Source organism: Chiloscyllium punctatum, chromosome 18 (assembly GCF_047496795.1).
Source record: "Chiloscyllium punctatum isolate Juve2018m chromosome 18, sChiPun1.3, whole genome shotgun sequence".
Classification (NCBI taxonomy): domain Eukaryota; kingdom Metazoa; phylum Chordata; class Chondrichthyes; order Orectolobiformes; family Hemiscylliidae; genus Chiloscyllium; species Chiloscyllium punctatum.
Window position 1 is genome coordinate 87,318,501 of NC_092756.1, and position 24,936 is coordinate 87,343,436.

Consider the following 24,936-nt stretch of genomic DNA (forward strand, 5'->3'; position numbering starts at 1 on the left):
ATTTTTCTTTTAAGCTGTCTTGTTAAACTAGTGTAAGGCTCGCGTTTCTCAGGAGTGGTTCTCAACTGTCCCTCAGGGAAATACACTCTCAAAGGACAGCTGACATTGCGCCTCTCCCCCCCCACTGTTCCCCTTTTCTTCCTGTGCAGATGACAGATGGGCTCTGCAGGTTTTACGCCGGTGTCACTTGGCATAAAGTTGTGATCATTCTCACCATTTCATCACTGAGATTCACTGACTGCGAAACCAGGGAGGCTGCTGGTATCTTGGCAACGCCGCGTGCAATTTCTCGAGTTCCTTCAGCATCCCGAGTAACCCGATCACTTCAAAGCTGATGCCGGGCCACATCAGGAGTTGTCAAAGTGGGTGGCCCAAGGAGGCAGGTATACTCTCTGAAATCTGCATTGAGGCTGAGGGTGGGAATAGGAGCAGAAATTAGGCCATTCAGCCCATGAAGTCTGCTCCACCATTCATTGATTGCTGATAGGTTTCTCAACCCCATTCTCCCGCATTCTCCCCGTAACCCTTAATCCCCTTGATAATCAAGAACCTATCTATCTCTGTCTTAAATATACTCACTGACCTGGCCCCCACAGCCTTCTGTGGGAATTCCACAGATTCATCGCTCGTTGGCTGAAGAAGGTTCTCCTTATCTCCATTCTAAAAGGTCTTCCCTTTTACTCTAAGGCTGTACCCTCGGTCCTAGTCTCTCCCACCAATGGGAACATCTTCCCAATGTCCACTCTGTCCAGGCCACTCAGTATTCTGGTATGTTTCAATTAGTTCTCCCCCCCCACATCCTTCTAAACTCCATCTAGTGTAGACCCAGAATCCTCAAACGTTCGTCATATGTTAAGCTTTTCATTCCTGGGACCAATCTCGTAAACATTCTCTGAACACACTCCCTCCCTGAACACACAATACACCCTCCCTGAGATATGGAGCCCAAAACTGCTCACAATACTCCAAACATAGCCTGACCAGACCCTTCTCGAGTCTGAGGTACATCCCTGTACATAGCAGACCCTGGGGCCTGAGTGACTCTCATTATCTCAATAGTTGACCGACTAGCCCTGTTTATAGGAAGGATATTTTTAAACTGGAAAGGGTTCAGAAGGCGTTTACCAAGACGCTGCCAGGAACGGGGGTGGTTTGAGTTATAAGGAGAGGCTGGATAAGCTGGGACTATTTTCACTGGAGCCTGAGGGATGGTCTTAGAGGTTTTTAAAATCCGGAGAGGCATAGATAAGGTGAATGGCATGTGTCTTCTCCCTCTGGTTGAGTTAAAAACTTGGGTGCATATTTTTAAGGTGAGCGGAGAAAAATTTTAAAAAGTGCACGGGGGCAACTGTTTTTAGAGTGGTTTGTGTGTGACGTTAACTTCCTGAGGAAGTGGTGGACGTGGGTACAGTTACAATGTTTAAAAGGCATTTGGATAAAGACATGAATAGGAAACATTTGGAGGGATGTGGGCCAAACACAGGCAGGTGGGACTGATTTAATTTGGGAATATGGCTGATAGGGGCTGCTTGGACAGAAGGGTTTGTTTCCATGCTGTTTGACCCTATAACAGGCCTAGGTTTGCTTCATTCAGGGTCCTAATGTTTTATTAGGAACACTGTACTGGCAGTTGCTGGCATCTGAAAGCTTGAAAAGGGTGTCTGTTTAGCCTCTAGGTTTTGCCTGCATCTGCCAGGTGCCTGCAGCTCATTGTCTTTCCAGGGGGTCCCAGATAAAAGCACAGCTTTGCTTTGTGGGGAAAGGTTTGGCTCTCCGACCTCTGACCTTTTGTAGCTCAGTCATCATGGCGTGTGAAACGAGGGCTAAACTGAGAGGTCTCTGGGGATGGGGTGGGAGTGGAGATACTGTCGGGCAGTCAGTGTGTTAAAGTTACACAGTGTGCTCAGCACCGGGGGGATTTGGAGCACAGTGTAGCATGTGTGTCGGTTGTTGTTCAAACCCATTTCACCCTCCCTTCCTCCTTCCTGGAGCTGGTTTTGGCTCAGTAGACAGTCTGAAAGTGCTACCCCTTGCAGTCAGACTTGAAACAAAGTTGTAGGTAGGCAGCTAGAACAGGATGGGCTCAGCATTGAATGCTTTTGAAATGTCAAATTTCACTTTTGCTTGTGCGATATTTATTGAACGATATTTATTGTGTGCAGCTTTGGTCCCCTTTATTTGAGGAAAGATGTAGTGGCATTGAAGGTAGTTCAGAGGAGATTCACTAGATCGATCCCAGAGGTGAGGGATTTGTCGTATGAAGAGAGATTGAACAGTTCAGGCCCATACTGTCTGGAGTTTAGAGGAATGAGGGGAGATCGAATTGAGGTATTCAAGAGGATGAAAAGTGTGGGTAAAATAGACCTGGAGTGGATGCTTCCCCTTGTAGGGCATTCCAGGATGAGAGAACATAGTCTTATGTTAGGGGTAGCGAATTTACAATAGAGTTGAGGAGAAACTCCTTCTCCCAAAGGAATTCGTGACCCCAAACTGCAGTGGATGCCAGAACAGTGAGTAAATTTAAGGAGGAGTTAGACAGATTTTTAATTGGTAATGGGTTGAAAGGTTATGGGGAGAAAACAGGAAAATGGGGGTGAGGAGCAGATCAGCCATGATTGCATGGCACAGTAAACTCAATGGGCCGAATGGCCTAATTCTGCTCCTATAAGTTCTGAGCTTTTGAATACAGTTGGTTCTGCTACAACGCGGATGTTGCGTTCTTATGCTATAAGAAAATTGTGTAATAGCAGCACCATTTAAACTAATGGGGCCGAAATCAAGTTATAACCAATATACACTTGGTGCTTTAGAAACTGTGTCCCCAATTTGTCAACCATGTTATCAGCAAATTTGCATTAATGAAACATGCATTACAGCAGAATGATCTGTATTCTGTACATACCTTTGAGAAATTGTTCACCAACTGCAAAAGGAAAGATGCTTGCATCCCTGTAGCACCTTTTTCCCGTGACGTTTCACGGTACCTCCATAGGCGCTGAGGCGCTTTCAAAAGTGCAGTCACTGTTGTGTGGTAAACAGGGCAGGAGGAGAAAGTGAGGACTGCAGATGCTGGAGTTCAGAGCTGAAAATGTGTTGCTGGAAAAGCACAGTAGGTCAGGCAGCATCCAAGGAGCAGGAGAATCGACGTTTCGGGCATGAGCCCTTCTTCAGGAATCGTAAACAGGGCAGCCAATTTACATACAGCAAGCTCTCTCACAAGCCGTGATGTCTCACCCAAGATCAGATCTGATCATTATCAGTTGAGGGATGTGTCAGGGCACCTCTGTTTGACTTTCAGAGTAGTGCTGTGGGGCTCTCTCTCTCGTTCACCAAAAGTATTGTCCACCTCAGGGTTGCAATGGCGAGAGCTAGCCTGGACTTTGTGTTCACGGAATGAGGCTGATTCTGAGGCAAGAGCTGTACAGGTCATTCTTCTATAACATGATGGATACGTTCTTGAACAACCAGGCTTTTATTGGAGAACTGCGCTTTAGAAACAGCGCTTCAAGTGTTGGCGATGTAATCGTGTTAGAGCCGTCACACTTTAAAAGTTTGCACTGTGGAAATAGTCTCCAATTCATCGATCACAAATTCGCGTTAACAAAATGTACATGATCGCAGAACAACCTGTACCACTTAGCCAGAGTTGACTTCATGCCTGTATAGATCCTTTCACTATACCTGCGCAGACAGATGAAGAGTACAAGATTGATTACTTTTTAATAAGGTTGAAGGAGCAGAGTTTGAGAACCGGGAGCTCTGTTATGGATTTATCACGCGCAGAGGACTGGAGCCTTAATATGTTTTCACACGGTGTGTATTTTTTTTCCTTCCTCATGAAGCTCACCTACAGCTGCTAATAGAATTGAGTAGGGGGGTGGGAAAAATGTAACATTAATTCTGACTGGCTGACACAAGACTCCGGAAGATGGATGTTCTGTAGAGGTGTTTGGACAGATGTGGCAGGGAGGGGCTGTTCCCACTCAAGAATGTGAGTGCTTGGATTTGCCAAAGAGGTGAAGCCAGAATGATGCGTAGAAAATCTTTTTCGGGTAGACTTCTAAATCTTAAACTCCAGGTGAATAAACTCAACACCATTCGTCAGGGATGACAATACCTGCTCCATGATTGGTGTTAATCCCAAGACTATTTGTTTCTTGTTTTGGACCTTGAGACCACCACTCTGTATTTATGAAGCTTCCTTCCCCAACTAGCTGCCTGTGTTTATAGATTTCCTCCAATGTGGAAACTGGCCGTTCAGCCCATCAAGTCCACACTGACCCTCCTGAATTCTCCCCCCTGTGATCCACCATTCCCAATGGCCAGTCCACCCTAACCTGCACAACTTTGGACTGTGGGAGGAAACTAGAGCACCTGGAGGAACCCCCACGCAGACACTGGGAGAAACTCCACACAGTCACCCAAGGCTGGAATCAAACCCGGGTCCCTGGCACTGTGAGGCAGCAGTGCTAACCACTGAGCCACAGTGCTGCCCAGCTTGCAGTCAACCTGGTCTCTCTCGGGAGCTGGTGGATCAGTGGTTAGCACTGCTGCCTCAGCACCAGGGACCCCGGTTCGAAACCAACCTCTGGGACTGTGTCTACGTGGGGTTTGCACATTCTCCCTGTCTCTGTGCGGGTTTGCTCTGGTTTCCTCCAAAGCTGTGCAGGTTAGGGTGGGTTGGCCATGATAAATTGTCCCATAATGTGCAGATTAGCTGGGTTAGCCATGGGAGTTCTTCAGGGGGTTGATGTGAACTGGGTGGGCTGAATGGCCTGCTTCCACGCTGTCAGGATTCTACAACTTGCTGATGTGTAATGATTATATTGTGGTGCTGCAGACGAGGCTAGCTTAACAGTGAATGTATCCATCCATGCACAGTTTATCTGCCAGATCCCCTCAATCTACGTGGCTGTTCTTTAGTTCTGTGGCCGCTCTGCGTGCCTGTCTGCAATTTTGCAGAGAGGAAGTGAGTTTCTCCAAGAGGCATAATTTCCCGAGGCTGTGGTGGACTGAAATTATAGTACTTGGGCAGATGGAATAAAGACTTCTTTTTTTCTTTCCGACTGGCATGTTTCTGTTGCTTGTTGTGAGAGGAGATCGAGATGAAGGCTTGTTTAGTTGGTTAGTTGAGATTGCAAGTCTATGGCTGCCTTTATCATCCCACAGCCTGGAGTGAACAGAAAAAGGCCATTTCAGCCCATTGAGTCTGCACTGCCATTGGATGGAATTATGGCAGATCTGATTAATCCCCATCTCCACATCCTTGACTTCTCCCCTAACTCTTGGAAGAAATTCCTCCTCATTTCTGTTTTTAAATAGATGACTTTTTTTTTTAAACTTTTTTGAGATTAAACCCTGTAGTCCTAGATGAACCCACAAGCAGAAATACCTTTTATGCACCTTTTTAGAATGTTGTCTGTTTCAATAAAGATGGATGATGGCAGGGTGGAGAAATCTAACTCCATGTTTGAGTTGCTGGAAGTTAATGCTGTAGATTCTTGACACAATGTCCAGCAGTGGCACGATTGCATTTTATTTTGATTATTGGTTGTGACTGAGAGATCGGGAAGGTTACTTTGGGTGTGGTGCCCTGTGCTGGAGGTGGAACAGTCTGCCCCCTCTGGTTGGAACTGGGAGTGCAGATGCTGAAGGTTGAGAGTCGTAAAGTCATAGAGATGTACAGCACAGAAACAGACCCTTTGGTCCAACTCATCAATGCCGACCAGATATCCCAACCCAATCTAGTCCCATTTGCCAGCAGTTGGCCTATATCCCTCTAAACTCTTCCTATTCATATACCCATCCAGATGCCTTTTAAATGTTGTAATTGTACCAGCTTCCATCACTTCCCCTGGCAGCTCATTCCATACACGTACCACCCTCTGCGTGGCACCTATCCAAATGTCTCTTAAACCTCTGCGTGAAAATGTTGCCCCTTAGGTCCCTTTTTATAAATCATTCCCCTCTCACCCTTAACACTATGCCCTCTAGTTCTGGACTCCCACACCCAGGGAAAAGACCTTGTCTATTTACCCTATTCATGTCCCTCATGATTTTATAAACCTCTATAAGGTCACCCCTCCGCCTCCGATGCTCCAGGGAAAACAGCCCCTGACTATTCAGTCTCTCCCAATAGCTCAAACTCTCCAACCCCGGCAACATCCGTGTAAATCTTTTCTGAACCCTTTCAAGTTTCACAACATCCTTCTGATAGGAGGGAGACCAGAATTGCGTCTAATATTCCAACAGTGGCCTAACCAACATCCTATGCAGCCACAGCATGACCTCCCAACTCCTGTACTCAATGCTCTGTCCAACAAAGGAAAGCATACCAAATGCCTTCTAATGTGCTGCACCCGTGGTTTTTTTTCTTCTTTTTCCCCAGTCCCCTGCCATCATCGATGACACCTACCCCCTGGTCTGGCCTTCCAGAAATGGTTGCAAACGATGCCCGGCTTTGGCCTGCATTTCTGTAGTGCCTCTGTGACCTCTGGACATTGCAAAGCAGTTTTTATCAAAAAAGGCAGTTTGGGTGATGGGCTGACCTGGTTTGTTCTGTCATCATCCTCCATGCCCGTCGTTGTAACTCTTGGCCTCGGGTTGTGGTGGGAGGTTGTCGGCCGTGTGACTTACTCTCTCTGCAACCACCATTTTCTCCCAAAGGTAGTTGTTAATCTCTGGTGAAGCCCAGGCTTCATTGGCAGGCGGTTGGGAGTTCCTGACAGCTGTCACTGACCCCACCTGCAGCTTCCCACTAAGTCATTAGGACTGCGTGTGGCGCTAATGTCCCAACCTCTGGGCCAGGAGACCCCGGTTCAAGTCCCACCTGCTCCAGGGGTGTTCCACATCTCTGAAAAGGTTGATTCAGAGAAATGTCTCTCTGTATGATCAAAACGACTGAGATTGAAGAGTCTGCTGATGAATGAACGAAAAGCTTGCATTTAAATAGCACCTTTTAGGAATCACCCAAGAACTTTAGAGCCATTGATGTGTATTGAGAGACAGTCAATGTTTATAAAACAGTTCGGGTGACCAACTTGCGCGATGCTGTTGCTATGTGGTTCCACCCCAGATACTTTGAGATGCTGGTTGAGCGATACATCATGTCCCCTGTACACTGGGCTAATTGTCTGTGTTATAGAGCATAGAAAAAAATCCTTCGGTCCAACTCATCCATGCTGACCCAGTTTCCCAAACTAAACTAGTCCCACTTGCCTGCGTTTGGCCCATATCCCTCTTAAACCTTTCCTATTCATGTACCTATCCAAATGTCTCTAATGCTATAACTGTACCTGCATCTACCGACTACCCTGGCAAGTCATTCCACACATGAGCAACTCTCCATGTGAAAAAGTTGCCCCTCAGGTTTCTTTTAAATAATTCTCCTCTCACCGCAAAAATATGCCCCCTAGTTTTGAACTCCCACATCCTGGCAAAAACCTTTTGCTATTCACCTTATCTATGCCTGTCATGATTTTATAGACCTCTATAAGGTCGCCCCTCAGCCTCCGACACTCCAGAGGAAATAGCCCCAGCCTATTCAGCCTCTCCCAGTAGCTCAAACCCTCCAATCCTGGCAACATTCCATGTAAATCTTTTCTGAACCCTCTCCAGCTTAATAATATTCTTCCTAAAAACAGGGTGACCACAACTGGACACAGTATTCTAAAAAAGGCCTCACCAGTGTCCTGTACAACCTTGACATAACATCCCAACTCCTACACTCAAAGGTCTGAGCAATGAAGGCAAGTGTGATAAATGCCGCCTTAATTACCCTGTCTACTGTGATGCCACTTTCAAAAAACCCTTATGTCTTGGCACAGTGGCTCAGTGGTTAGCTGCCTCACCGCGCCAGTGACCTGGGTTTGATTCCTGCCTCAGGCCACTGTCTGTGTTGAGTTTACACGTTCTTCCTGTGTCTGCGTGGGTTTCCTCCCACAATCCAAAGATGTGCAGGTTAGGTGAATTGGCCCTTGGTGTAGGTTAGGTGCATTAGTCAGGGGTAAATATCGGATAATATGGTAGGGCAATGGGTCTGGGTGAATTACTATTTGGAGGGTCAGTGTGGATGTTTTGGGCCAAAGGGCCTGTTTCCACACTGTAGGGATTCTAGGGACAATACTTCCCCAGGGCCCTACCATTATCTGCATGAGTTCTGCCCTTGTTCGTTTTACCAATATGCAATACCTCACATTAGAAATTCTACAATGGGCCTTTTTTTTGTGCTCACCAGAGAGAGTTGGCAGCACTCCTCTGAAAGACTGAGCCTCTGACAATGCTCCCTCAGTGTCAGCCTAAATAAGGTGCATGAGCCTCTGGACTGGGCCTGGGATTCACGCTAACCTTGCTTTGAGATGACTCACTGATGTGCACTCTGCTGATGTGAGCGATTTTAATTGCAGTTTTAATTTTCGCTGCCCTGTATCATCTAGCCTTACACAGGATGATGACCTCACCAGGAATCTGAGTCTAATTGAGAAGCCGGTCAATTCACAGGCGCAAGGCAGCTAGCTCAACAGGGCAATCCCACACTGTCAAACGTCTGGGAGAAAGGCTTTTCTTTTTATTCTTCCAAGGGATGTGAACATCGCTGGCAAGGTGCCCATCCTTACTTAGTGAAACGCCAGGTTAAATCAGAGCACAGTTAAGGATCCATCACACTGCCGTGGGTTTGGAGTCACCCAGCTTTCATTAGTGAGTTTTTACAACAATCAGTGAGAGTCATGGACGAGACTAGCCTGCAGCTTTGTTAATTGAATTTAACTTTTACCAGCTACCCTGGGGAGATTTGTACCTGCGTCAACTAGAACATTAGCCTGGGCCCTTGGATTACCCCCTTGCAAGAACCGGCACTGACTCCACCTGTTCGATGCAGTTCCGTCTCCCTTTCTCACAGCCAATTCACTGACCCTGTTTTGAGAGTGATTGTTGGAAAGAGGGTGTCACTGCCTGGCTAGGCCACTAAGCGGTTTACACTCAACCACGTTGCTGTGGGTCTGGAGTCTCATGTAGGCCAAACCAGGTAAGGACGACTGTTTCCTTCCTTCAAGGATGTTTGTGAACCAGATGAATTTTTACAACACTTGATTCACGCTCATTGTTAGACCAGATTTTTATCGAATTCCAATCCCACCAAGGTGGGATTCGAACCCAGGTCTCCACAACATTATGTAGGTCTCTGGATTAACAGTCCAGTGATCAGACCACTAAGCCATGACCTTCACTTTCATACAGCGCCCTTCATAACCTCCCGAAGTGCTGTATGGCCCATTATAATGTAGATCCCATGCCACTGTTTTGAGGAGGGACTGGGGAATTCTGCCCGGCATCCAATCCAAGCGTCTTCGCTCAACCATTATCATTTTTTTGTAAAAAATTCAAGTGGCAATCAATTCCTATTCTATTCCATTACCTGGTTGTTAATTGCTTTTTAATGCAGAATGACAATTGGCTTTGACTGTTCCCAACATGACAACAGGGATCGCGCTCCCTGTGCTGTCCACTGGCCGTGGAGCTTGTTGGGACATGGCTGAAACCTATAGGAATTTTCTCTGACCTTGCAGAAATTGTCCCATACACTACAGGAGGATTGCTCAATCTATCAGGCGACAGTGTTATCTCTGGAACATTGTTGTCACTGTGTGAGAGGTCAGGTTGTCCCTTGATTGCGCTACAGCCTTGCAGTTTAGCTTTCCCCTTATCTTTTCAAGGAGCTTTGGCATCTTGCAGGAGGCCTTCACTCGCAATGTCTGTGTTTTGCATTTCTCTCTGTCTCTATTATTGTTTTGTTCCTCGCTCATTTACTCCCGCTTTTGGTCACACTGGCCTCAGCTGTGCGACTGTGTGTACCCACGTTCCCGCTGCCTCGCTCAATCCCTCCCCCTCTGTTCTCTCCTCTCTGCGCAGATGAGCAGTAGGCCGAGCAACACCTCCGGGAGCGTCAGCATGGTTTCCGCGGCGATGTCGGCCCCAGAGCCGGCCCCCAGCAGCACGGCGGCGGATCCCAGTGTCTCGTGGTTGCCCGACACTCCAACGGCGCTGGAGCAGCCGATATTCCTGATGACCACAGCGGCACAGGGCATCTCGGGGTTCTTTGTATGGACGGCTCTCCTAATCACGTGCCACCAGGTAACGCTGACCACTGTGCTTCGCCTCAGTTGTGACTGTCTTCACCCACCCCCATGCCCCCTGTTGGAATGTTCTAGTTAACGCCATCTGGTGTAGAGCAAAAGGACAACTTTGGATCCATTTCTAACCCCACCCCACTTCAGTTCCTTAATGCTTCACCATGTGTAACTTGTCAACAATAGACCTGTTGGACTGAGAGGCAGTCAATTTATACACAGAAAGGTCCCTCATTTAACAATTAAGCTATCCAACCAATTTGCATGCAGGTGGTCACCCTGTATTGGATAGATATTATCAATCTGGAGAGGGTTTGGAAGAGATTTACCAACATGTTGCTGGCTGTGGAAGGTTTGACTACAAGGAGAGGCAAGGAGATATATAGCATGGAAATGGACCCTTCGGTCCAACTCGTCCATGCCAACCAGATATCCTAACCCAATCTAGGCCCACCTGCCAGTACCTGGCCTATATCCCTCCAAACCCTTCCTATTCATATATATCCATCCAGATGCCTTTTAAATAGCTGCCAGAGGAAGTGGTGGAAGCTGGTACAATTCCAGCATTTAAAAGGTGTGGGGGAATGACCAGGCATCAGCTGCCAAGGTTGGGGACCACTTTTTCTCTTTTCCATTTTCCAAGGCAGCCGTTTCTCTCTTTTTCCCCCCCCGCCGCCCGGCCATCTCTCTTTCCCTTCTCTCCCACCTTCCCCCCCCCCCCCCCCGAGCCATCTCTCTTCTCCCCCCCCCCCCCCCCCCGAGCCATCTCTCTTCTCCCCCCCCCCCCCCGAGCCATCTCTCTCCCCCCCCCCCCCCCAGCCATCTCTCTTCTCCCCCCCCCCCCCCCAGCCATCTCTCTTCTCCCCCCCCGCCCCAGCCATCTCTCTTCTCCCCCCCCCCCAGCCATCTCTCATCTCTTTTTTTTTTTCCCCCCTCCCCAGCTATCTCTCTTCCCTCTCCTTCCCCCCCCCCCCATCAACCCACAGCCATCCCTCTTCCTCCCCCCCCCAATCCCCCAGCCGTCTCTCTCTACCCCCTCTTTTCCCTCCCCCATCACTCCACAGCCATCTCTCTCTACACCCCACAGACATCTCTTATCTCCCCACCTCCCTTCTCCCTCCAGCTTGGGTCTTGGATTCAAGATGGTACCAACACTGAGGTAACTCCCTACAGCAGATCTTATTCTAACAGTTCTTGTAACCCTTCCATGCTTTTAAACGTAAGTTTGAAGTCTGTTTAAAAATTACTCTGACTTCAAATAATGTTGATCTTGCTTTATGCGCCTCCTGTGCATTGAAACCTTGTTTATCTGACTCTGTCGAAGCACCCTATGTCCTTGCTTACTATGATTTGTCTGTACTGCTTGCAAACAATGCTTTTCACTGTACTTAGGGACACTGGACCACAATAATTCAAATCAAATGAAATCTGGGTGGGGGGGATAAAAAAAAGTGTGGGGTTTGGGGTATGAATAAAGGCGAGAAACAATGAAAGAGGGAGGTTGCAAAAAAAAACCGAGCATTTTCAAACCTGCCCACATAGGGATACTTAGCTAACAGGGAGCTACTCAAACTGAAAACACTGAAGAAATGGAGTATTTGCAGACGAATGTGGAATCTCTTGCTTAATGCTGCTTTTTTTTGGTAGGGAGGGATGGAACGCAATGAATGCTGTTGTCTGCTTTATTTTAAGCTTGAGGTTGAGAGCTCCGATGATCTGGAAAAGATCTGGTTAAAATTTTCCAAACTTGTGATTGTACAATGGCAATGCATTGACTGGGACCTTGCTTGGTTCAGGGCGATGGATTTCTGTACGTAGAATTGTGTGTCTTGTGCCAATTTTTAAACACTGTGATGTCTAAGAAGTGAATGTATTTTCTTTGCGAGTTCCAAGTTTAAATTTCAGGGTGATCGTTTTTCAGGACATGCCAAACTTGTAAAATTCTGCTTCAGGGACTTCAAATATTCCATACATTCTACATTCTATGACTCTATTAACACAAACACAAGTAATATTATGACATGACTGCATCACTTCATAAAGGTGTTGGCAAGAATGAGAAAGGATTCTAGGAAAACCAAAAAATAATTCCCAAACAGCAAGAAATAGCCCTCTGGCAGTGTTACAGGGGGGATGGTTCTGGGTGGGATGCTCTTCAAAGGGTCGGTGTGGATTTGATGGGCCAAATGGCCTGCTTTCACACTGTAGGGATTCTGATTCTATGATTATTCTAGAATGGGGTCATATTTGTGCCCCAGGCAACATATCCTGAGCACGTTCTGGTAACAGAAGTAGAAAAGCATTGAGCCAATTTCATAAAGAACTGCAGATGCTGGGAATCAGAAACAAAAACAGACATTGCTGGAGAGACGCAGCAGGTCTGTCAGCACCTGTGGAGAGAGAAAGCAGAGTTAATGTCTCCGGTCCGGTGACCCTTCTGCAGAATGTGTTGTGGAACTCCAGTTCTGAGGCAGGGTTGCTGGACCTGAAAGGTTAACTCTGTTTTCTCCTCACAGGCGTGGCTAGACCTGTTGAGTTTCTCCAGCAATATTTGGTTTTTCCAGCCCATTTAATGCTGGCTTTTAGTCATATAAGGATGTGGTGTTTGGAGGGGGGTGAGAGGAGAATCCTGCAAGTTATAAATAACAGCATGAATGTATTGGGCGGCACGGTGGCTCAGTGGTTAGCACTGCTGTCTCACAGTGCCAGGGACCTGGGTTTGATTCCCCCCTTGTGCAAACTCCACACAGACATTCGCCCTGTGTCTGCGTGGGTTTCCTGTGGGTGCTCTGTGTTCCTGCCACAATCTAAAGATGTGCAGGTCAGGTGAATTGGCCATGCTAAATTGCCCATAATGTTAGATGCATTAGTCAGGGGTAAATATAGGGTAGGGAAGTGGGTCTGGGTGGGTTACTCTTCGGAGGTCGTTGTGGACTTGTTAGGCTGAAGGGCCTGTTTCCATACTAGGGAATCTAATCATCCAAATGGTCTGTTTCTAGGCCATACATACTATGTAATTCTGATCATTTCCCAGTTAAATACCCACTCTATTATTGCCCCTCCTTGGGGCTTTGGCATGTCCCTTGGAGAGTTCTTCTGCCATACTTCAAATGGGAAAGAGGGCACAATATGAATGGCCTGTGTGGGAATGCATTCAAATAAGTCGGAACTGTCGTGACCCGTCATTTCCCACCAAGATGGAGCTCTCGCACCCAGTTTCCCTGCTCAGTAGTTTTGTTGCTCCAGCTGCTTGGTCTGATTGATTAAATCATTTGGAGGCTGAGGGGTATAACTTCATAGAGGTTTATAAAATCATGAGGGGCATGCATAGGGCAAATAGACAAGGTCTTTTCCCTGGGGTGGGGGAAGTCTAGAACTAGAGGGTATAGGTTTACGGTGAGAGGTGAAGGACATAATAAGGACCCAAGGGGCAACTTTTTCCATCTAGAGGGTGCTGTGTTTGTGGAATGAGCTGCCAGAGGAAGTGGTCGAGGCTGATACAATTACAACATTTAAAAGACATCTGGATGGGTATATGAATAAGAAGAGTTTGGAGGGATATGGGCCGGGTGCTGGCAAGTGGGACTAGATTTATTTAGGATATTGGTTGGCATGGACAAGTTGGACAGAAGGGTCTGTTTCCACGCTGTACATCTCTATGACTGTAAGACAATGCAAACACCTGAACCCAGTTTGTTTTTGAGGGTGGCCAGTCAGGTGTCTGCCTTGTGAGGGAAAGTCAACCTGGTACAAATGTCTCCAAATAAAACCACACGGGTAGATTGTTGGGCTTGTATGTTGCTGCCGGCTTTTTTATTCTCCTGTCCCCCTCCACTATTATTCACTCTTGCTTTCGCTATTTTTTAATCTTCTTTTACATGCCTGCTTGTGCTTTTTCATCTCCGTGCACACTTTCCTTACTCACCCTCTGCTTAAAAAAAAGGATGGTGGAGGACAGAACGAGGGAACTGCCATCTTTGAGAGATTCCTGTTTTCTATCAGCTTGACCTTCTCTCCTCCTCTTGTTCCATCGATTTGATTTAAGCAGCAGCTTCTAAGCTGAAGGGCAGGTCCTCACTTGCTGCCTGTGTGTTGCCGCGTGACTGAATTCTCGGTCAGAACAAGCTCCAGCGAGCAGCTTCATTCACTGTTGTGCAGACCTGTCATGTTGGTGAGCCCTGTGCCTACTCCCCTGACCAGCACTGTGAAGGAATACCTCTGGGCAACTCTACCAAGTGGATTATCTCAAACATGCGCTTTACAGCTCTCCTGTCTCCCTCTGAGGGATGCTCTTTGGAGGATCAGAGTCACACAGCTGGAAACAGACCCCTCTGTCCAACCAGTCCGTCCCGACAACATTCCCAAAAGAAACTAGTCCCACTTGCTTGCGTTTGACCCATATCCCTCAGTGTGAACATGATGGGCCGAATGGCCTACTTCCACACTGTAGGAGTCCCGTGACCTGCAGCAGGGCTTGCAGAGTCGGTGGAGAGAGAAACCGAGTTAATGTTTCAAGTCCGGTGTGAAGGTAGTTCCCCTCTTTTTTTTCACAACACGCTGTCTTTATTTGGTTTCTAGAGCACAGACTCTTCAGCTTCCTCTTGAAGCTGCTGTTTGCCAGCATTCTGGAAGTGTGTACCAGATCCAGAGCGGGTGTGCTTCTTGCAGAGTTTCCTCCTGTCACCCTGGGTCCTTTGCCAATCGTGTTTTAAATCTGTTTCCTCTGGAGACCAACTCTTCTGCCACAGGGAACCAGTTTATCTTTTATTTGTTCCATAGATAACGACTGGCTTTCAGTCCCTACTAAACCCCCTCAATCAGAGCTAAACTGCACAACCCCAGTCTCTTCAGGCACAGGCAGTTCTGCTATACCATGTAAGTCCGTTCTCGCACAATCCCGTGATATAAGAAAACCACGTAAAAGCAGCACCATTTAAACTAATGGAGCCAGAATCTCATTAATACCAATACATGCTTTAAAGCTTCATGCTTTAGAAACAGTGTCCCCAATTCATCAATCGTGCTATAGTGAATTCGTGTTAAGAAAACGTACATTGTAGCAGAACCATTATAGCAGTCTTGCTGCCATAGAATCGTAGACATGTATGGCACGGAAACAGACCCTTCGGTCCAACTTGTCCATGCCAACCAGATATCCCAACCTAATCTAGTCCCATTTGCCAGCACTTAGCCCATTTCACTCCAAACCCTTCCTATTCATATGCCCATCCAGATGTGTTTTAAATGCTGTATTTGTACCAGCCTCCACTACTTCCTCTGGCAGCTCATTCCATATACACACCACCCTCAGTATAAAAAGGTGCCCCTCAGGTCCCTTTTATATCTTTCCCCTCTCGCCCTAAACCAATGCCCTCTAGTCTCTCCATTCCTGAAATTCTCAGCTGCAGCTTCTCCAAGGCTTCATCTTCCTAAAATCTAGATGGCTCGCTTTGACCATAAGCCTCCTTCATGTTGCCCATGTTGTGCAATGCTTCTTCAAGTTAAGATCTGAGAATATTTTGGTATGTCTCACGTTCATGCCCCCTCCACACCACGCACTTTAAGGGGGAGGTTCCCAACAAACTGAATGTGAACTGAAACTACTGTCTCTGGCACCTGAACAGGGAGTCACTCTCAGTAGCTACCACGCACAAAGACTCTTTCAAAGGCACCACCATTGTTATCCAGAAGGACAAGGGCAGCAGATAGACGGGAACACCACCTCCTGGGTGTTCCCCCATGAGCCCCTCGCCATCCAGATTTGGAAGTAAATTGCTGTTCCTTCACTATCTCTGGGTCCACGTCCTGGAGCTCCTTCCCAAATGGTAGCTAGAAAGTACGGGTTGTAGTGGTTCAAGAAACCAAATTGCCACCATCTTCCTCACAACAGTTCATAGAATCCCTACAGTGTGAAAATATATGATTCTATCATTTGGCCCATTAAGTCCACACTGATCCTCCAAAGAGCAGCCCACCCAGACACACCCCCACGCCCAACCTATCCCCATAACCCCGCATTTCCCATGGCTAATCCACCTAGACTGCACATCCCTGTATATCCACTGGGTGCTCTGGTTTCCTCCCACGGTCCAAAGATGTGTAGGTTAGGAGGATTGGCCATGCTAAATTGCCTGTAGTGTGCAGGAATATGCAAGCTAGATGGATTAGCCGTGGAAAATGCAGGGTTACAGGGGTAAGGTAGGGAGGTATGTCTGGATGGAATTCTCTTCAGAGGGTCGGTGTGGACTCACTGGGCTGAATGGCCTGCTTCTACACTATAGGGATTCCATGATTCACTCTGCCGTCTAGCTCCCTGTCGCCCATAAAACCCCCTCGTTTGCACATGATTGTAAAACCTCTTGCCCTTATTTCCAAATTCCACCATGGGCCCTCAGTCTTCCCATTTTTTTTTATCATCTTCTCCAACCCCACCACCATCCTATATTCACCCTCCTCCAGTTGTGCAGGAACGTTTTGCACAGTTGGTGGCCATGCCTTCAGCTGCTTGGGCCCCCGAGCTCTGTAGTTCTTTCCCTAAACCCTCTTCCTCTCTATCCTGCTCTCCACCTTTTTAAGATGTTCCCTAAGACCTATCTCTTTGACCAAACCTTTGGTCAGTATCTCCTTGTGTGGCTTACATTAGATTAGATCCCCTACAGTGTGGAAACAAGCCCTTCGGCCCAACCAGTCCACACCAACGCTCTGAAGAATAACCCACCCAGACCCATTTCCCTCTGACTAATGCACCTAGCACTATGGGCAATTTAGAATGGCCAATTCACCTGACCTACGCATCTTTGGACTGTGGGAGGAAACCGGAACACCCCGATGAAACCCACGTTGACGTGGGGAGAATGTGCAAACTCCACACAGCCAGTCACCCGAGGCTGGAATCGAACCTGGGACCCTGGTGCTGTGAGGTAGCAGTGCTAACCACTGGCACATTGCAGAACAAGCAATGTCCCCGTGAAGCACACTGGGACAGTTCATGACACGAAAGGTGCTATAAAAACGTAAGTTGTTGTTTCATTGCCCAGTAACAGAATGACAGCGCCTGTAGCTGTTGCCCTGTTATCTCCTGACGTCAGCACCAGGAGCTGGTTGCTGAGCAACAGCAGAGATACACTCTTATTCTTCTTTGGATGAGGAGATTCCCAGTCTCGGGCAGGCCTGCCTATTGAGTACCAATGGAAGCAAAGACCAGTGCATCAGATGATTATTATGAGTGTGTGTGTGTTCTTAGTTCTTTTATAACAAGAAGCAAAATGCAATTTGAAGGCCATTTTGGGTGGGTGTGTTTTTCTCCCTCCCCTTCAGAATTGGGACGGTCAAGGAAGGAGTTTTGTCAAAAACTAAATCACATTTGTCAATGCTATAGGAAGGATGTTCTCAATCTGGAAAGGGTGCAAAGACGATTTATAAGGATGTTACCGAGACTGGAAAATTTGAGTTAAGGAAAGGCTGGGACTGTTTCCCCTGGAGCTTTGGAGGCTGAGGGGTGACCTTTATAGAGAATTATAAAATCATGAGGGGCATAGGTAGGGCAAATAGTCAAGGTCTTTTTTTCCCAGAGTAGGGGAGTCTAAAACGAGAAGGCGTAGGTTTAGGGTTAGAGGGGAAAGATCTATAACTGACCCAGTGGCAACACTTTCACACAGAGGGTGGCGCGCCTATGGAATGAGCTAGGTAAAAACAAGGACAGCAGATGCTGGAGATCAGAGTCCAGATTAGAGTGGTGCTGGAAAAGCACAGCAGGTCAGGCAGCATCTGAGGAGCAGGAAAATCGATGTTTCGGGCAAAAGCCCTTCATCAGATATAGACGCAGAGTGGAGAGATAAGTGAGAGGGGTGTGGGGGTGGGGAGAAAGTAGCATAGAGTACAATAGGTGAATGGGGGTGGGGATGGAGGTGATAGGTCAGAGAGGGGGTGGAGTGGATAAGTGGAAAGGAAGATAGGCAGGTAGGACAGGTCATGAGGGTGGTGCTGAGCTGGAAGGCTGGAGCTGGGGGAAGGGGAAATGAGGAAACTGATGAAGTCCACATTGATGCCCTGGGGTTGAAGTGTTCCAAGGCGGAAGCTGAGGCGTTCTTCCTCCGGGCTTCAGGTGGTGAGGGAGCGGTGGTGGAGGAGGCCCAGGACCTGCATGTCCTCGGCAGGGGCGGGGCAGAGTTGAAATGTTGAGCCACAGGGCAGTGGGGTTGATTGGTTGCCAGGGGAGATGGTGGAGGTGGGTATAGTTGCAATATTTTAAAGGACATTTATATAGGTACATGGGTAGGAACGGTTTGAACGGAAGTGGGCCGAACGCAGGTAAATGGGACTAGTTCAGTTTAGAAAACCTGGGGGTCGGCATGGACGAGTTGGGCTGAAGGGTCTGTTCCTGTAGGAGCTGTTTTGCTGTAAAGTGCGTTTCATCAATATGAATTCACTGTAACACGGTTGATGAACTTGGGGACACTGTTTCTACAACACGGGCTTTTAAAATGTATGCTGGCTGTAATGCAATTATATCGCCAACACTTTAAGTGCTGTCTCTAAAGCAAAATTTTTCTATTCCACTGGGTTGTAGAAGAATGCAACCATCATGTTATAACTGGCTGTACTCTATTACTTTATGCAATGTTTTTAAGTCGGTTTGTCTTTAAGCAAAGTTGTTTCCTTTGGGTCGTTTTTCTTTGGGAATGGCGTGTTGCTGATCAGGTTTAACATCACTCCAAATTTCTTGCTTGCTCTCCACCCGTTTTAAAAAGAACCTCTTTGGTTTCAGGAATCCACCTAGCCCTATGTTTTACTTGATGTGGCCACTTTTGGAATACTACATTTAATTCTGGTCTCCCTGTGAAAGAAAGGATGTTGTAAAACTTGAAAGGGTTCAGAAAAGATTTACAAGGATGTTGCCAGGGTTGGACGGTTTGAGCTATAGGGAGAGGCTGAACAGGCTGGGGCTGTTTTCCCTGGAGCATCGGAGGGGTGACCTTATTAAGGTTTATAAAATCGCGAGGGGCATGAATAGCTAAAATCTCATCCCTGGGGTGGGGGAGTCCAGACCTAGAGGGTATAGGTTTAAGGTGAGAGGGGAAGTATTTAAAAGGGACCTGAGGGACAACTTTTTCATGCAGAGGGTGATTTGTGTATAGAATGAGTTGCCAAAGGAAGTGGTGGAGGCTGGTACAATTACAACATTTAAAAGGCATCTGGATGGGTATATGAATAGGAAGGGTTTGGAGGGATGTGGGTTGAATGCTGGCAAGTGGGACTAGATTAATTTAGGATATCTGGTCAGCATTGATGAGTTGGACCAAAAAGGGTCTGTTTCCATGCTGTACATCTCTATGACCCACTTCTGTTCTGTTACACCTCAGTGGGGTAGTGCACTAGAAATGGAGTCCTGTTGTTTTTGGAGTTTTCACCTAAAGTTAATGATTCTATTGAAATAAGCAAAATTCCTCAATTTACCTGATTCTCAGACCCAGATTGATGAATTGCAGATCTGTATCTGTCATAGTCGTAGAGATGTACAGCACGGAAACAGACCCTTCGGTCCAACCTGTCCATACCGACCATACCAACTGAATCTAGTTCCACCTGCCAGCACCCAGCCCATATGCCTCCAAACCCTTCCTATTCATATACCCATCCAAATGCCTCTTAAATGTTGCTTAACAAGGGTTATTATTTATCGTCTCATTCATCTAATTACTTTCAAACAGACAAAAGCCAACTTGAACCATCAACATAAACTCTATTAGTGATAAACCTAACCTCCCCCTTGTGCCTACAGATAAACACAAACACTGAAAAAACAACATGGCTATTGTGGGTGGACGGATGAATGGGAAAGCAGTGGTCCCTAATCACAGGATCTGCTGGGATGTTCCTTCTGCTGCTCTGAATGCTGCTTCTCGGGTGTTCCTACCTTCTCCAGCTGCTTTCATTGGTTTGACATGTTCAAACATCAGAAAGGTCCCTGACTCGTTTGTTTAAAAATCGAAGCTTACAGCAACTGCTGGAGAAAAGATCAACTGGTTTTCTTGTGTTTTACTGCAGAGAACAGAGAGACCTCCCGAGCCTGTGGAGATCCAAGGGCTTCTCCCTATGTCTTTCACAGTCCCACGCTGCTCAGCTACATGAGAGCCAATTGTGCTGTTGTCAGGCAGAAAGCATTTGTTATTGATTGGTCTATGGACTAAAGACCAATTCATCAGATACTTGGTGGCTTGAACTCCATTTGTAAAAAAAATCCAGTTCATCGACACCTTCTGCTTGAACCAGTAACTATATAAGCACTGTTTACAGTAAGTGTAAACTTCTTACTTTCAAAAGGCATGCAGCAACCCTTCAGTAATCCTTGAGTTTTAAAACAATCTTTTCTCACTCCAATCCACCATTTTGTAAAAAAAAATACATCTTATACTTTCAAAGCTTATTGGATTTTTAATTTCTGGTGAGTCACTCCCAGGGAGGGAGGGAGGAATACATAGTCATCATATTGGAGCACATTATGGATTTTAGTACCTTTCTTTCCTGATAATCCCCGTGTTTTGTCATTCCTACACTGGTAGAGTGGAATAGTAGTAATGTCACTGGGCCAGTAATCTAAAGGCTGAGACCAGTACTGTAGTGACACTGGTTCAAATCCCACCACAGCAACCAATGAAGTTTAACTTCAAGTAATAAATCTGAAATTGAAAGCTGCTCTGAATATTGGTGAGCATGATGTTTAAAACCCCATCTGGTTCACTAATGTCCTTTTTCAAGGAAGGAAATCTGCCATCCTTATCTGGTCTGGCCTCCACATAACTCCAGACCTACGGCAACGTGGTTCGTTCGTAACTGTCCAGTGGGACAGTTCATTGAATCATGGAATTATAGAATCCGTACAGTGTGGAAACAGGCCATTCGGCCCATCGAGTCTGCACTAACCCTCTGAAGAGCATCTAACCCCCTCTCCCCCTCAATCTATCGCTCTAACCCTGTATTTCCCATGGCTAGCCCACCTAGACTGCACATCTCTGCACACTACAGAGCAGTTTATCTCAGCCAATTCACCTAACCTGCACATCTTTAGATTGTGGGAGGAAAGCAAAGGAAACCCACACCAGCATGGTGAGAATTTACATTCCTTACAGTGCGGAAACAGGCCCTTTGGCCCAACCGAAGAGTAACCTACCCAGACCCATTTCTCTCTGACTAACGCACCTAACACTATGGGCAATTTAGCATGGCCAATTCACCTGGCCTACACATCTTTGGACTGAGAGAGGAAACCGGAACACCTGGAGGAAACCCACACAGACACTGGGCGAATGTGCAAACTTTACACAGACAGTCACCGGAGGCTGGAATCGAACCCAGGTGCTATGAGGCAGCAATACTAACTACTGAGCCACTGTGCCTCCGGGAGGCGCAACACATACTGGCTGTGCCAGTGTTGCCCACAGCCCATGGAGGAATTTTTAAAAACCTCATTCTCCAACCTCTTGTTAGCTGCTTAATGTTCATCTTATATTGGTGGATACACTGTTCAGATGGCTGAACTTTGCAGTGCCTAGTGATGCTAACAACTTGGCTTCAGTTCCCACAATGGCTGAGGTTACCAGGAAGGACTCTCCAACTCAATCTCTCTCCTCCCCTGATGTAGAGGTGCCGGTGTTGGACTGGGGCAGGCATAGTCAGAAATACTATGTACATTGTACTTTGCTCAAAAATATCATGAATCCGTGTAAGACTCTGTTAACTCAATTTTAAAATTAGAATCAGTCTAAACATTATAGGCAGAAATAATAACACAGGGGGCCGACACCTTCAACATCTTATCTGGCCTGACACCAATTATTAAAGTTAACCTGAGAATGTAACTTTTTTAAAAAAAAAGTGTTGTGATTTACATATGGAAGAAGTGAAACTATCATGGTCATTTTAACAGATGAGAGACTTAAACAATCAAGGTATTTTCAATGTATAATTTCAGTTACATCACACTGTAAACTTTTGCTGTAAATTCTGTGCCTTACAATTGTGTCCTCCACAACCACCTGATGAAGGAAGGAGCAGCGCTCCGAAAGCTAGTGCTTCCAATTAAACCTGTTGGACTTTAACCTGGTGTTCTGTGATTTTTAACATTCCTGACGAAGGGCTTTTGCCCGAAACGTCGATTTCGAAGCTACTTGGATGCTGCCTGAACTGCTGTGCTCTTCCAGCACCACTAATCCAGACCCAGGTTATAGTCCAACAGGTTTATTTGAAATCGCAAGCTTTCAGACCGCTGCCACTTCGTCAGGTGAAGTGAAAGAGAAGCACCCAGGCACAGAATTTATGGGCAGAGAGAGCAAATGATCACACGAATTGTGTGAGTGGAGTGTTGAATAATAAATCTCTGTGGGTGATCAAAAGTGTCAGACAGTGTGAGTAAAGTGTCAACAGCTGAATAACAAGTGAAGGGATGACCTATAATCTGATTAAATGTGGCAGAGAGATGCTTACTAAAAATTAAGGTGGTGCTGGAGACAAACCAAATGACTGGAATAACATGTTCGGTGTAGGAACCACAGTAATAAGTAATCCAAAACTGTACAAACTAATTAAGGTAGAGAGATCATAACAATTTATCAAGGTGATGGTTTCAAAACTGGACAGTAAGGAGGATTTTACAGATACAGAATGGTATGGTGCAACATGAACACAAGATCACAGTTGAGGCTGTCTTCATGGGTGCAGAACTGGCTATTCCTACAGGCACAATGACCCTCCGATCAAACCACCATTGGGTCATCTCTGTGTAACGAGAGAGCAACCCTATGGAATATTATTGTTTCTTGCAATGGAAATTGAGTACAGAAGTTATGATTCAGCTAGTGAGGACATTTGTGAGACTGCATTGGGTGTACTATGGACAGCATTGGTATGCAGTACTTGGCCAGGGACACAGCAGAATGAGACTGACTGGATTGGACCGAGATACCTAGGTATATATTTAATGGGCCAAATGGCCATGTTCTTGCAGTAATGCTAATATATATCCATACAGTCAGGAAATTCCGTGACTATTCAACAAAAGGGCTTTGGGTAGGTCTGTGATTTGACTGCTCAAAGGGTGAAGGTTAGCTTACCAACTCCGATTAGGACAAATCATGCATTCCTGTTTGCTTATAGCTATATAATGGGCAACATATATAACTGCAATATAATTAGCTTACCAACTCTGGTTAGGACAAATCACACACTCCTGTTTGCAATCACCTCCTTACCTGCCTCCGCAACGGCAGCATAGCCTCAGGATAAGGAGGTCAACCATTTTAAGACAGATGGAAAGAAGCTTCCTCGCTCAAGGGGTTCTTAATCAATGGAGCTCCTTCCCCTGAGGATTGTTTCTGTTTCATCAGTGAATATATGTAAGGCTGAGAGGGAGACTTCATCTCTTGGGGAAAATCCAAGGCAGTTCAGACGTAAAAAGGAAATTGCAGTTGAAGCTGAAAAGCAGCCTCGATGGGCCGAACGGTCTGCTCCTGCTCCTATTTTTTTGAATTCGCACATCTGAAGCAAATTTCCCATCACTGACTGCCCAACTCCTCCATCCACACAGTGCATGACCTCCTCACGGCAAGTGAACGTAAACACTCTGTTGTAGCTCCTCTGTTTGTGGGAATGTGGACATTGCCAGCTGGGCTAGCCATTGCGGCCCATTCCTAATTGCCCTTGAGAAGGTGGCAAGCTTCCTTCGTGCAATCCCACAATGTTGTTAGGACAACGGAATGCCAGGATCTTTAACCCAATGACACTGAAGAAACAGTGATCTGTTTCCAAGACATTCCTGATGAAGAGCCTATGCTCAAAACGTCAACTCTCCTGCTTCTCAGATGCTGCCTGGCTGGCTGTGCTTTTCCAGCACCACACTTTTAGACTCTAATCTCCAGCATCTGCAGTTCTCACTTTCTCCTATTTTCAGGTCAGAGTGGTGAGTGGCTTTGAGGGGGTGGTGTTGCCCTGTTTCTTGTCTTCCAGGTGGTAGCAACCATGGACATTCTCCCAACCTGCCTCCTATTAAAAACGCCATCCCTTATTCCCAATTCCTCCGCCTCTGCCGCATCTGTTCCCAGGATGACCACTTGCACCTTAGAAAATCCCAGATGACCTCCTTCTCCCAAGATCACAATTTTCCTTCCCATGTGGTTGATGATGACCTTCAGCGCATCTCCTCCACTTCCCGCACCATCGCCATTGAACCCCAACGCAACAAGGACAGAACCACCCTGGTCCTCACCTTCCACCCCACCAAACTCTGTATATTGCATTATCCTCCTCCACCTACAAACCTCCCCACCCCTATCAGCATTCCAAGAGACTATTCCCTCCACAGCTGCTTTGTCAGGTCCACGCCCCCCCCCCCACTCCCCACTAGCCCACACCCAACTCCTGGCACCTTCCCCTGCCACCGCAGGAATTGCAAAACCTGTGCCAATGCCACTCCCCTCACCTCCGTCCAAGGCCCCAAAGGATCTTTACACATTCGACAAAAAATTATCTGTACCTCGACCAATGTCATCTATTGTATCTGTTGCACCCAGTGTGGTCTCCTCTACATTGGGGAGACAGGACACCTTCTCCCAGAACATCTTTGGGATGCCCGCACCCACCAATCCCACCGCCCCATGGCTGAACACTTCAACTCCCACGGTAAAAACAAGGACTGCAGATTGCAGATGCTGGAAACCAGAGTCTAGATTAGAGTGGGGCTGGAAAAGCACAGCAGGTCAGGTAGCATCCGAGGAGCAGGAAAATCGATGTTTCGGGCAAAAGCCCTTCATCAAGA

General features: G+C 46.8%; 1 protein-coding gene across 1 annotated transcript in view; it reads left to right on the top strand.

The window, feature by feature from the left end:
- tmem184ba (transmembrane protein 184ba) overlaps positions 1-24,936 on the top strand; it is a 91,580-nt gene that overhangs the window by 19,590 nt on the left and 47,054 nt on the right. The window contains exon 2 of the mRNA XM_072588274.1: positions 9,910-10,131. Coding sequence (XP_072444375.1) covers positions 9,910-10,131 — 222 coding nt within the window. The remainder of the gene's footprint in view (positions 1-9,909; positions 10,132-24,936) is intronic.